The 12,856-nt window shown below is 37.9% G+C and overlaps 1 protein-coding gene across 1 annotated transcript; it reads left to right on the top strand.

Moving 5' to 3' along the window:
• Window positions 1-536: 536 nt before the first annotated feature.
• On the top strand, window positions 537-5,790 carry LOC103710760 (probable pterin-4-alpha-carbinolamine dehydratase, chloroplastic). Its single transcript, XM_008796639.3, has 3 exons — window positions 537-990; window positions 1,130-1,322; window positions 5,260-5,790. Exons 1-3 carry the CDS (start codon window positions 613-615, stop codon window positions 5,349-5,351), a joined length of 663 nt encoding a protein of 220 aa, XP_008794861.1. The 5' UTR covers window positions 537-612; the 3' UTR covers window positions 5,352-5,790.
• The last annotated feature ends 7,066 nt before the right edge of the window (window positions 5,791-12,856 follow it).

Genomic DNA, 12,856 nt, shown 5'->3' with positions numbered 1-12,856 from the left:
TAATGTAATAAAAATTTAAGTTTTTCTAAAAAATGGTATCATGGAAAAAAAAATTAGTGTCATGCTTGGCTTTAAATATTATTTTGTATTCAACACTTAATTATCCTATTTATTAAATTATATTAAAAAATATATATCGATTTACTGAGCTTGATATATATTATTGATTTTTTTATTAGATTAAAATTCTCGGACCAATTGGTTGCTCAACATGATGTCAGAGTTCATGTTTGCTGGAGGTTATGAGATTAAATCAAACTTATTAAAATTTACAATGATAGGGTGTTTTTCGTAATTTCGGTTACGTCTGTAGTTCGGCACATTGTGTGACGAGACTAAGTCAAACTAATTAAACGTTTTACATATAACCCCCTTGTGAAAAGTTTTTCTCCGAGGAAATTGTCTAAAATACTTACATGTTCGCAGGGTGTTATATGTAACTGTCGGTTGCGTCAAAATTTTACTGGCCTCTGCAACTTGCTTGTCGGGACGAGTTCAATCTTTACCTGTATACTCAAACTAGTATACTTATCCCTAGAATATTATCAAACTAGCGTCAAAGCTACCGGATAGGCCTCGAGCTTCAGCCTCTGGAGTTGCTCGGTCTCTCCCATGGCATCCGCCCTCCTCTCTCTGGTTCCCGCCCTCAGCCCTCCCTTCTCCTCCTATTCCTTCTCTTCCCACCGCCTCACCTCTTTCTCCTCCTCCGTCTCGCCGTTCTCTAGCCTTTCAAGGAGGACGAGGAGAGGCCGCCGTCTCCGTCCTCTCGCCATGGGTGGCGATCTCTTGGGCGATTTCGGCGCCAGAGACCCTTTCCCGGCAGAGATCGAGAGCAATTTCTGTGAGAACGTCGTTGGTAACGTGGACACGGAGCACAGGATCCTGATCCCAAATCTCTCTGCTCTCTCTATTGCCCAAATGAGCTGCGAACTCGTCTCTCCCTCCCAGCCTCCCATATCGAGAAAGGACGCTGAGAAGCTACTTAAAAAGGTAATTGACGTACTTCCAGCTTTGATTACGGCAATTTAACTTGGTTGCGAGGCAATCAGAGAGCTTATGTACCCTATCAAGTACTTCAGGCAACGTTATAATGCGTTGGATTCAAAATATTTTATTCAATATTCAATAGGTTGTAGGTTGGAGGCTAGTCGAGGATGATGGAGAGGCAAAACTACAGTGCCTGTGGAGAGTACGGGATTATGGATGCGGAGTAGAGCTTATTACTAGAATTTATAAGGTCGCAGAGGCTGCTGGGCATTACCCAAATCTTCATTTGGAACCGCCCAATCAAGTTAGGGTGGAACTATGGACTTCTTCGATAGGTGGGTACCATTAAACTCATCTTAGTCGAGTAATGATTTTTGTTTTCATAATTTTTAATTGATTAACACATAATATTTTAATGAAAGATAGGAATTAGATTGTTTGCCATTAAATCAATAGATGATGTATGAGAGCTTGGTTATGTAAGTACACGGCACCTGTGGCTGCAAGCATGGGAATATTTTGGTATTAATGTGCACAAGCTAGTGTTACAGTACAATGTCTCTATTCAGCAAAGATGTTGTACTCTTCATTGCTTCTTTGGTGTGTATTCTTAATATCATAGGCTTGATCTTGAGCTTTTACTATTATTATGACTGTTTTTCTTTTGCAATACTTGCCAACAATGTTCGAGGTACAGGTACCATTACCTGCAAGTACACGGTCAGCATGGTACCATATGGTATCTTATCAATACATGGTACGCGGTCCGTTTCTGCAGAGAGATTGAGAGAGAGAGAGAGAGAAGGGGGAGGTGGAGGGAGGCATAGGGGTTCCAGTGCGGCTGTGGGACTTGGTGGCTGCCATGGAGATAAGGGAGTGGCAACACTGAGCCACTGGGCTATTGTTGTCCATCGTTGTCACCGGAAGATGAGGAGGGACTCAAGAGGGTGAAGTGAAGAGATTTGATAGGGTGAGATGCATCGTGGGGCCGTCGTTGGTCGCCATTGTGGGAAGCCAAGGGGCTGAAGAGGGATTGGGGTGGGGTGTGTGGAAGGAGAGAAAGAGAGAGGCTCAAGGATTAGGGATTGCAATTGAAATGTAAGCCAGGGAGGGGGAGTTATTTATATGCGGCCCATTGGTTTGGCCATGTGAAACTGGCTAGAACCACCTGAAACTGAGTGAAACTGGTCGCTTCAGCCTGATTTCAACTACTTCTGCCACTTCACATTCTATATCATTTCAAAATGCCGAACCGTGTCGGTTCTCCGCCAGTTCAATATGATACACACTGAATTGAGTGGTTTAAGTCAATTTGATAGACTTGCATACTAAGGTAGTTTCTTTGATATGTATTACCATATCCGGTGCAGTATCGGTGACATTGCCTACTATATTACAATCATATATTCCCACGATATTAGATGGTATTTGTATGGTACTTGTTATGATGTTCATTATGGTGCTTGTTGCAGTAACTACTGTTCTATTCCTACAGATCAATAATCGGCTATATTGATCCTTGGTAGAGATTATTAGGTGCAAGTAGGTTTAGTTAATGATGGACCGAAGTCAAGGTCTAATAGCAACAATCTCAGTTGGAACGAGCAGTAGCGACTGAAAGAATGCTTTACCAAGCAAAGTCTATGCAGAGTTTAAAGCCAAGACTAATAAATAACCTTCTATATAATCTTTCATTATATAAAAATCATATCAATTTGAGTTCAGACAAGAAAGTCATAACTCATAACCATTTTTGTTTTGCCAAAAAGTGCATTTAAAGTTGCTGATGTTGGAAATACTATGGCAAAGAACATGAAAACTGAAGTCTAGAAACTCTAACAAGTCAGGAAGCAAGGAAGAACTAGAAATAGAGAAGTGAACAAAGGAGTTTCCATGGCATGTTACCGTATGCAGGATCATGGCAGTTCATTCGCAAGATACAAAGAAAATCTCCTCGTTGGTGGTCCCTCATTCTAGATGCAACAAAAGGACAATCTTGTGATCACAATGCCTTGCCCGGAGAAAGAAGTAAAGGAGAAGAGTATTAAACTTTTGATGTCATAAGGAGAGAACCAAATAAAAAAGGCTCTATAACATTTGACTTGGAACCATCTGATCTTGGAGACTTAGCACATCCAAAAGGTACTAAATTGCCCAAAGTAGTTAGTTACACTATGTAAAAAACAAAACATTGTTCTGAATTAAACTGGCTGGCACCCCTTTTGATGCTATAATAGATTGAAGAAGAATCAAAAAAAGAGAGCTCGGTAGAATTCAAACATGCTCAAATAATTAGGTGCCTTAATTTTTTGCTACTTATACTAGACAAGTAGTTGGTACATCAGTTATCCCTGATAAACTTAGTTGGAGTGCCTTATGGATAAGATATATTAAAGGTATAATATTGGATTGTTCTGTGGAGGATACACACATATGTTGAAGGTAAGATGCAAATTGAATATCTGACCTAGAGGAGAAAAAAATAACTAGTGGGTTATGTAGCCATAGGAGGTGCTGCTATGGCTTAGAATTCTATCAAGTAGACCTTGATATCTAGATCCACAATAGAGGCTGATTTCATTTTTCTTGACCTTGCTAGGGAGGAGGTAGATTGCTTAGGAGTCTGCTTGCAGCCATTCCTTTGTGGGGTAAGCTAGTCCCTACTGTGCCTATAATATGATGGCCAATCAGCATTCATTGAGCATAAGGAATATAATGAGAATCAGATTTGTATGCATGACATACGATTTTGTAAAAATGCGGGGTACTTGTTATTGATTATGACAAATCAAAAAATATTTTGGTTGATCCTCAAAGTAAAAGTCTTCAAGAAGACTGATATTGGAGTCACTTAGAGGAATGAAGTTGAAGCCTGTATTGTAAATTACCTCCAGTGGTCACTCAGCCTTATCAATGGGGATCCCAAGAAAAGGTTCAAGGGGTTTTAGAGATTTGAAAAGGTAATAACGTTAATAGATAATAATCTTTTCTTAGCCTCTCCATATGATGAATTAGTGTTAACTTGCAACATTAAGAGGGAAAGTGATGGCGAACAAAGATTAGTTCGCCATATATTTTATTGCATTTTTCCAGTCTTTGGACTTTAGAATCCTATTTCAAGTAGGATGGTGTGAAAGAGTCCTCCTTTAGTTACATATTGGGTTGGATAAGCCATAATATTGTTAGGATTTGATTTTTCCATGTTTTAGGTGTTTTTTTATATCTGCATGGTGGGATTCTGAAATTTATTTTGTTTTTAATGAAAGTTTTTGGGTGTCCATATACATATTTACTATTCGGTTGTTAAGAGCCCTAGTTTACTTGCAAAGCAAGCCATGTAAAGTCTATAAAAGATTCTTAGTTTTGGATGACAAAGCACTTTACGTGATTTGTTTTAAAGAAAGAAAGGATTTATTTAGGCCTGGTTTGGCCCTTCCTATCCCCCCTCTCCTCAATGTCTCCTTGATTAGAGCATAGGGCAAGAAGCAACGATAAAGTGGCTGACCACTTAAACCACATTCTGTATTTTGGTCAAAAATGGCATTTTGGAAGCCTTAAATTATTGGACATGGGTTGCTGCACTCTTACTAATCTTTCTAGTAGATTTGTAGAAAAGGTTAGAAAAACAGCCTAGAAAATTGTAAAAATTAATGTCTGGGTCATGTTAGGCCTGGAATGGCAAAATCATAAATATTAACTGCATGTTAGGTTAGTGTAGCTAATGCCATGTAGAATTAAAACATAGTACATGGAATTCATGTTGCCTGCATTGAAACTGATAGGCTAGATATCACCTTGGGGCCTCCAATTGGAATGCAATGGTCACGGAAGACTAATTATGCCAAGCACAAATAGCAGGGCTAAGGCCTCTTGGTTATGATTTGTGTTGAATGTTATCATAGAAAAGTAATTTATATACATAAAGTGCCACTTATCTAAATTAATTTAGGCTCACAAAATTTTACAGTTGTGTATATTACCTCAGTTTAGTTGGGGAAGCAGATTTCTACTCGGGAAATATTTCCCCATGCTGTTTTTGTCACTGCATGTTATGTGTTATATGTCTTACATGCATGTAAGCTCCTTTTGCTGTTAAAACCTTCAGAAAAGTCATTCTTTAACTGAACTATATATAGTGTTTAACAATTAATTCTCTATTTTGCTGATGTTAATACCTTTCTTATTTGCGGGTTTGGTGTAGAATTTGTCCACAGACATATTTTTCCAGATTTGGAGAGGTAATAAAATTTCCCCCTCAATTCCATATTGCAGGTGGTTTAAGTATGAACGACTTTATTGTGGCTGCTAGAATAGATAAGATCAAGACATTAGATCTTCTCCCAAACAAGCGAATATGGGCATAACTGTGGAAGCACGTTGCAGCTTTTCAGGAGAAAAGTAAAATTTTAAGCAAGTTAAACAGCCTGCTATTGAAACCAATTATGGAAACTCGTGTTGCTTGTGATTATTCAGTGTGTTTCTCTCCTTTTTTCCTCTTATGAGGCTTGTGAATATTTAAGCTTCATTTTTATTTCCTTAAGGCATTTCCACTTCAACTGTCAATACAATGATCTTCAATGTTAGTGCCTTGCCTGGATGGTCATCATTTTTGCAATCAACGAAGGAATAAATGCCATCCAATTACCCAGGTACTATCTGGAATATCATAGTACTTTGTATGCTGGGAAGATCATAGGTTGGGTATGATGTATTGTGATATTTTCATGTACATTACTTGTTCAAATTATGAGACTGTCTTTCTTGGGAATTGTTCCCTAACTATTATCAGTTAAACATATGCAACTATACTCTTCCACTTACAGTGAACTTACGCTTTTTACATGCTCCTAAGGTTTAAAAGGAGAGATTAGAAAGCTTGTCTTTGTTGTTGATTAATTTTCAATCTCTTAAAATTTCTAACACATCAGTTTTGTGTTTCTGTTATATATGTGGCCCGTGTGTTAATCTTTCATGCTACAGTTATCTTAACCCATATTGATAAAGACACATGCAGAAACTTAAGCTGACCAGTCCTCTTGGTCCAAATATTGCCTCTTTCTTTCACTAGAAGTGAAGTAAAGCCTCCCCTTTTCATATTATATTTGTGTGTGTGTGTGTGTGTGTGTGTGTATGATCATATTTGAGTCAATGCCTCTGTTTGGCTTTGCTGCATTCATTGTTGTCAGACTTAAGATACATTGTTCGAATCCTTTGATCGATCATAGCCCAAAGTGATTTATATCTCATTTTTTTATTAGGATAAGAGTGAATGATACTCTGCCAACATGGATCATACGATCTCATAAATCATATGACCCGACTTCATCATATTATTAACATTAAAATAAATGAAAGGTTCTTTTCATATAATTTTTTGACCTGTTGGTTTTTACAATTATTTTTTTTTACCAATAAGCCTTGGGTACATAAAATTAGCAATCCCATACAGTTTTTTACCCCGAAAAATAAAGATAAAATTTTGGACTTCAATGAGTGAAATAAGTGGCAAAGGTTCATCTTCTTGCAAATATTCATGAAAATATGATTATTTTTTTGCATAAATTTTTCTACTTGAAAGATGATTTAGATAGTGTATTTGAAGTGGTAATATACAATTCTCTTCAACAAGTAGGCATTATTTTGGTCTCATTGGTCATGCTATGTATAGCCATATGATGGTGCTCAAGTAGATTTATACTTGCTCGTTTTTATTCTTCATTCATCTAATTTGTACTTAACTCTATTTTTTTCAATTATTATATTTTGTATAATTTTATAATTTGGACGAAATTGGAAAAAAAAATTTTATGCTCATGTATTAATCCATGATCTGATCCAATCAGAACAGCTTTATGATTTACAACTTGATCCGAATCCTGACAGAATCTGCTGCATTTGATAACATTTGATGGGCACTAGCCTTTGCAGCTCATTTTTGATCCTAAGTTCTAAATAAATTTTGATTGTATGGACTTTGGAATTATTAGTGCAATTAGACTTCTAACCTGCAGGATAGACAGTTGAAAAGAAATCTAACGAATCGTAATTTGGATTTTTATCTTGCTTTATTATTATTGGTGTTACTTTTGATTTTGACCAGTCAATGTAAATTGTATGAAGCATTTGAACAAAACTTTATTGGTGACAATTTTTATTTTTCCTTCTCCTAAAGTGGCTTTAAGGTATAGACCTTATGTAGGTATTACATTGTATAAAAATGTTTAATGTATCAGTATCTTGAAAACCTTCATCACACACATTGCATGTTTGCATGCGTGTCTTACTAGATTGAAAGCTGGATTATGTGTATAGTGTACTCCAAAAATATCTTTATATTTTGAGCTGTGTTTTAAATTGTGAAACCTCTAGACTATGCCACTTTATTGTCATGCCCATTGTGGATGAACTTTTGATCTTATACATGCCAGTCAGGCTCTGATGGTTCTTATTGGCTATTGACAGAAAGAAGCTTTTTTCATTTATAGTGCTCTTTAGACATTTTTGCTAGATGGTGCTTCTTGCTCTTTCAACAAAAATGGTGCACTGTCTCTAGAGCCTTGTTGTAGATCGCAAAAGTACACATGCAAGTCACACCTTAAATAAGTCAACTATTTTCTAGTAATTTTTGAAATGACCCTTGCTTTTACATTACATATGAGGATATGTGCGGACGTGTATTTAGTTCCACATCGGTTATTCGCTGGATATATCTTGGATACTTATACAGGATCAAGGAATCCAAATAATACCTTTTGGCTAGTCTTTTTGGGTGAGGTACTGGGTTGTGACAAATGGTATCAGAGCGGACCCGGCCCATAATCTATGTGGACTAGGGGACACTGCAGCACGGATCCATTGAGGCTGACCACGGGCCGATCGTGGTGTTTGTAATTAGATTTGAATAGATTTGAACCCTTAGCCTGACGAGAACGTTAGGGTTTGAATGGAGAGAGTATGTGAGGACCTGTGCGGATATGTGTTTAGTCCCACATCGGTTATTCGCTGGATAGATCTTGGCTACTTATACAGGATCAAGGAACTCAAATAATACCTTCTGGCAAGCCTTTTTAATCCTGGGTTGTGACATTACATGTAACAGATATGATGCCATTATCACTTATGAGTCTCAAGAAACCCCATCAATTGTATAGGATGAGACATTATATTGACAGTGGTTTCTTGGTATCACTAGGTTGGGATATATGCTGCAAGTAGATTGCTGATACTATGTTAGCACAACTTATTGATTTCTCCCGTATATTGTATCATTAGTTCTAACCCTGCTGCCACTTTCAATCATCACCTGTTTTGCACGAAATAAACGGAACACATTCTTTTCAAGCTGTGATAGCTCTGATTTGTTGGCTGCTACTGTCAAGAAAACTAGCGTTCGGTTCATCAAAAGATTTGTCCAGGTACTTCTTGATTTTTCATCAAAGAATATTGTATGACTGGTTTTCTCCTTCTTAATGTGTACCTTCTTTAATATTTGGCAGTTTTGATTTGTTAGGCTTGTCAACAATTAAATGCTTTATAACTTTTGGAGTTTCTTAGCCATGCCATTATATATGAAATTTCAGCCGTTAGCCCATATATTGTGCCTGTTGAGTATTTTCTTTTTGTTTTTTAGGATATCCATAAATTTATTTCTCTTCGTTAATAACCTGTTCCATTTCACCGCAACCTCCTTTACTCCACATTTAGAGAGTGACTTCACCAATGTGATAGCAAGAAATTTAGATGCATCCCATCTCATCAATTGTGGAATGTGTAAGTCAAGGAATTGAAAAAGATCAAAGATTCCCTTAATGATTTTTCTTTATCTGTCTTGTCTGAGAATGACTTTTAGGCCTCAAACTCATTTCCTATAGGTATCACTTCACTCCCAAGTTGTTGGAAGCAATTTTCGCATCTCAAGCAAATTGAAGGCACCAGGGACTCCTTCAAATTTGAACTCGACAACTTCAATGATTTTTATAATTTTATTAATATATAAAAATGCTGCAATAGTGACTAGGTTTCTAAGTCAAGCTGTGTAAAATCTAGATCATGAATTGGTAAATGCACAATCTAAATGCCACATTGAAAAGTGAATTGCTCAAAGATGGTTCTTTGTTTTTTTTTTTTACTCAAAGGTTGGGGCATGGGAGAGGGGGGGGGGGCACCCCATTTTCTTGGAGGATTTCTTTCTGGAAGGCATCAATTGCATTAGACCACCAGGGAATCTTTACTCAGCCAGTTATTTGGCTCGTCAGTCATCCATGATGCTTGACTGCTGCAGACTGTTTGGGTCAATAGCTAGTAGCTGCATCCATGTTCCTTCGAAATTTTTTATACCATATACCCTTTCTCCCATTCCTTTTAGCAGTTCGCATATCTGTCTTATATTTATCGGTGCACTGCTATTTGGGACGTGAGAGATACAAATGGATCTCTTTGTCCATGTGCTGTCTTATATCTATCAAAGAACCAAATATCTTACATCATGGATTGTGTTAAATGTAAACCACAGCAAGAACCTCCTACCTCTACATGGTGAGTTGGACATCGGATGCCATGTCCAATCTAAGTCATGTTATAGCATTAGAGAAATGTAAACACTTCCTGTGATGCTCTATTTCTTGTTTCTGTTCATGGCTGAGGCAGTAGGCTGAAAGTTCGTCAGTTCTGGCTATTGAATAGTCTTTTTGAGTCATGATGTTGTTCATAAAAAGTTGCAATAAATTCTCAAATTCTCTCTCTCTCTCTCTCTCTCTCTCTCAATTAAGCAGGGAAGTCTGTAAGTACGGCTATTCATGATAACAATTGACTTGTTCTTTGAAGTTTAAAACTGATGCAACCAGAAGCTTAGCTTACTATAATACAATGCTTACAGATAGCTATGCAATAATCAATTAGTGATTTAGGTACATCGAATCTCTGATGAAATGCCAACAACATGAAACGTAGTATAAGAGATGACTGTCAAAAGATGGGTAGAAGGTTTTGACGGACATCTTTTTCACTGAATTTATGACCCCGGTCTATCAACATCCGGCAAATTGTAACAGAATCATGTAAGAAGAAAAATTTAATATCTTGTTTGCATATTTTCTTTGCAAAAATTTGCACGATTTTGTTGTTTGCTTCCACATGTTAGATTGTGATTTCAACACTATGCCGCATTCAACCATGTCTGTTGTGTATAAAATATGAACTATTTTAGTGTGATGGTATGGATACTTTTCATGATTACATAATCTAAAGCATGCACTACTTGTGGCAAAAATAGGCCTTGTACTTTAATAATTAGACATTGTCTAGATGTTGCTTCTTTAGCTTTCGGGAAAACATAATGCATGACTTCTTCCTTCGTCTGGAAGTTCTTTAAATGTGAACATATCCTCAATGCATTTGGTACGTCTACGATTCCATATTGGATGACATGTGAAGAGCGCTAGCTGCTACAAGTTTGTCTCATATCAAGTTTCTTTCAGCCTTATGTAATATTGATTCCTGAATTTCAGCAGGTAGTTGTTTCGTATTATTTCAGATTATCAAAATTAATTCTTGTCGTGTATTTTTGGGATCATCTAAGATCCATGTATCCTTAGATTTCAGCTTTCTCTGGATTATCTTTTCCAGGTGCTTTTATTTACCGACCTGTTCCTTTCAGTTTACCTCACTGCGTCCTTGATTGATCTGATATTTAGAGGTTGCACATTTTTTTTTCAGTGGAAAGGAGACTTGGATATATCTTTCATTCATCAATCCTAGAATCTGACATCCCTGCTGTCACTGATAAATATATTTCTTGAACATTGGTGCCTCCTAATTTTACTTAGATTTCTCGAATTGTGGTGCCCTTTCAGTCATCAATCCTAGAATCTGACATCCCTGCTGTCACTGATAAATATATTTCTTGAACATTGGTGCCTCCTAATTTTACTTAGATTTCTCGAATTGTGGTGCCTTTTTTGTCCATCTTGCGTGATGATGACTTGTGAGGACCTCAACCTCATGTATTAAAGGCATCGCTTCCTTGAATTCCCATGATTTGCACATCTTTTACAAGTCCCAGCCTTCAAGGGCTCATCTAGGACGCTCATAAGATACGTGCAAACTCTTTCGACCTGACTTGAAAGAGCATCTAGATCATAATATGCTGTAACGGTCTGAATCGGACAGTATAGAACGTAACGACTCGAATCGGATGGTACAGGGCGTAACGGCCCGAATCGGATGGTACGGAATGTATCATAGCGGTTCGGTACTAGTACTTAGTACGGATGGCATACCGATATATGGTAAGCCAAAAGCCTCCATACTGTATCGTACCGATATTGTATTAATGTGGCACCAGTACAGAGTCTGGTACTAAGACGGCGAACCTTAATCTAGATACAAAGCCTCTTGCTATTTTATAAAATGGCGGAAGGCATATGAAACAAGCCTTGTTAGATTAATAGAAATTTAAAGCATCAATTACACACAAGTTTGTATTAAACTTCCTAGAAAGCATATAAAAACTCCTCCCAAGTTAGAAAGATATCTTCCTATTTATTCCATAGGATGGTGGATTTTCTAAGAAAAAGAAGGATATGGTAGTGATGCAATGCACTCCATTGAGCTGGAAAGTTGCACCAACATCAAAATTCATAATGTGGAGCACCCAACTATTGAGCCCACTCTTTTGTAAAACAGATGCCCTTTTAAGCTGATTTCTTTTTCATGGTCCATCACTTGGGAATCCCGTCACTTCTGGGAAAGCCCCTGGATTGGATTTGTTGAAGCTATTGGCGTGGAAGATGAAATCACTGTGTGTATCAAAATCTCTATTGGACTTTGACATCCGTTTCCGTTTGCTGAAGATAGAAATGGGTCCTTTTCCTTGTGTTATCAAAGTCCCATCAATGAGTAGTAACCAAATATCTCACATCATGGGTCGTGTCACATGGTACGAACCTATGATCATGACATCGTTCCAGTCGTAGCTGGTGGGTCATCTGATCCCTTGGTTTACTCCGAGCCACATGATCTATAGTACAGTGGGTTCGCTTACATCACAATCCATGTCTCCTTTCTTCCCTTTCCCATTTCTTCTGGTGACCGTTTCTGCTAAGGGGAGTTGGCAGAAGGTTACCTAATACTATTCCGATTTTTATTTTTCCTCACGGCCATTCCGGTCTTGGATGGACGACCAAAACCGTGTTTTTAGGATGCACAAAGTGGTTGTAAACTTGTTCGCTTTATATGATGAACGAGAATTGTACAAAAGTGGAAGAGCTATGCACTGAAGAATTCCTTTTCTACTTTGTTCCTTTTTGATGAAATGCTTTGTGATATGAAATTGCACCCTTGGCATCTATGGAAACAAAAATTATTTTTTTTTTTTGGTAAAAAAAAGGAAGGGGGGGGGGGGGGGGGGGGGGGGGGGGTAGGAAACCTCACCCGCGTAGTAGCCCCTACTAGGCTCCTCTTCCACTAGAGAATGTTCGATGCCGGTAGAAATTTGCTCATACCCTTCCCAAACTGTAGGTCACCCCATGTGTGAATACGTCACCCCAGCGTCACCTCAATGCCAGCTGGACCAGATAGCGTTCCCATCGAGCATTTCCAGACGGGAGGCATACAGTCCCCAACATTTAATTGACGCCCGCGCATTTCGAACTTGGACCACGCCGATAGAAGTAAAGCCCTGTTCCAACTGTGCTTTACCACGTTGGTGGCAATTCCTTTGAGATCTTATAGTATACCATGTAGTACATAACCTATTGAGAGATGGGGCTAATGAGTGGCTATCCTGCAAAACCAGTAATATGATCAAATAGGATGGAGTTCATGAATAATGCCTTAAATTTTAGCTGTTTACATGCCTATGTCAAACATG

The sequence above is a fragment of the Phoenix dactylifera genome, chromosome 2 (assembly GCF_009389715.1).
Source record: "Phoenix dactylifera cultivar Barhee BC4 chromosome 2, palm_55x_up_171113_PBpolish2nd_filt_p, whole genome shotgun sequence".
NCBI classification, from domain to species: Eukaryota; Viridiplantae; Streptophyta; class Magnoliopsida; order Arecales; family Arecaceae; genus Phoenix; species Phoenix dactylifera.
Note: the sequence above shows the minus strand (reverse complement) of the source record. Positions and strands in the feature narration are given on the sequence as shown.

Bases quoted from the DNA above. Each gene is read 5' to 3' on its own strand.
- LOC103710760 (XM_008796639.3), top strand. From the start codon at position 613: ATGGCATCCGCCCTCCTCTCTCTGGTTCCCGCCCTCAGCCCTCCCTTC. The intron at 991-1,129 runs GTAATTGACGTA...AATATTCAATAG, and splicing joins CTGAGAAGCTACTTAAAAAG to GTTGTAGGTTGGAGGCTAGT. The intron at 1,323-5,259 runs GTGGGTACCATT...TCCATATTGCAG, and splicing joins ACTATGGACTTCTTCGATAG to GTGGTTTAAGTATGAACGAC.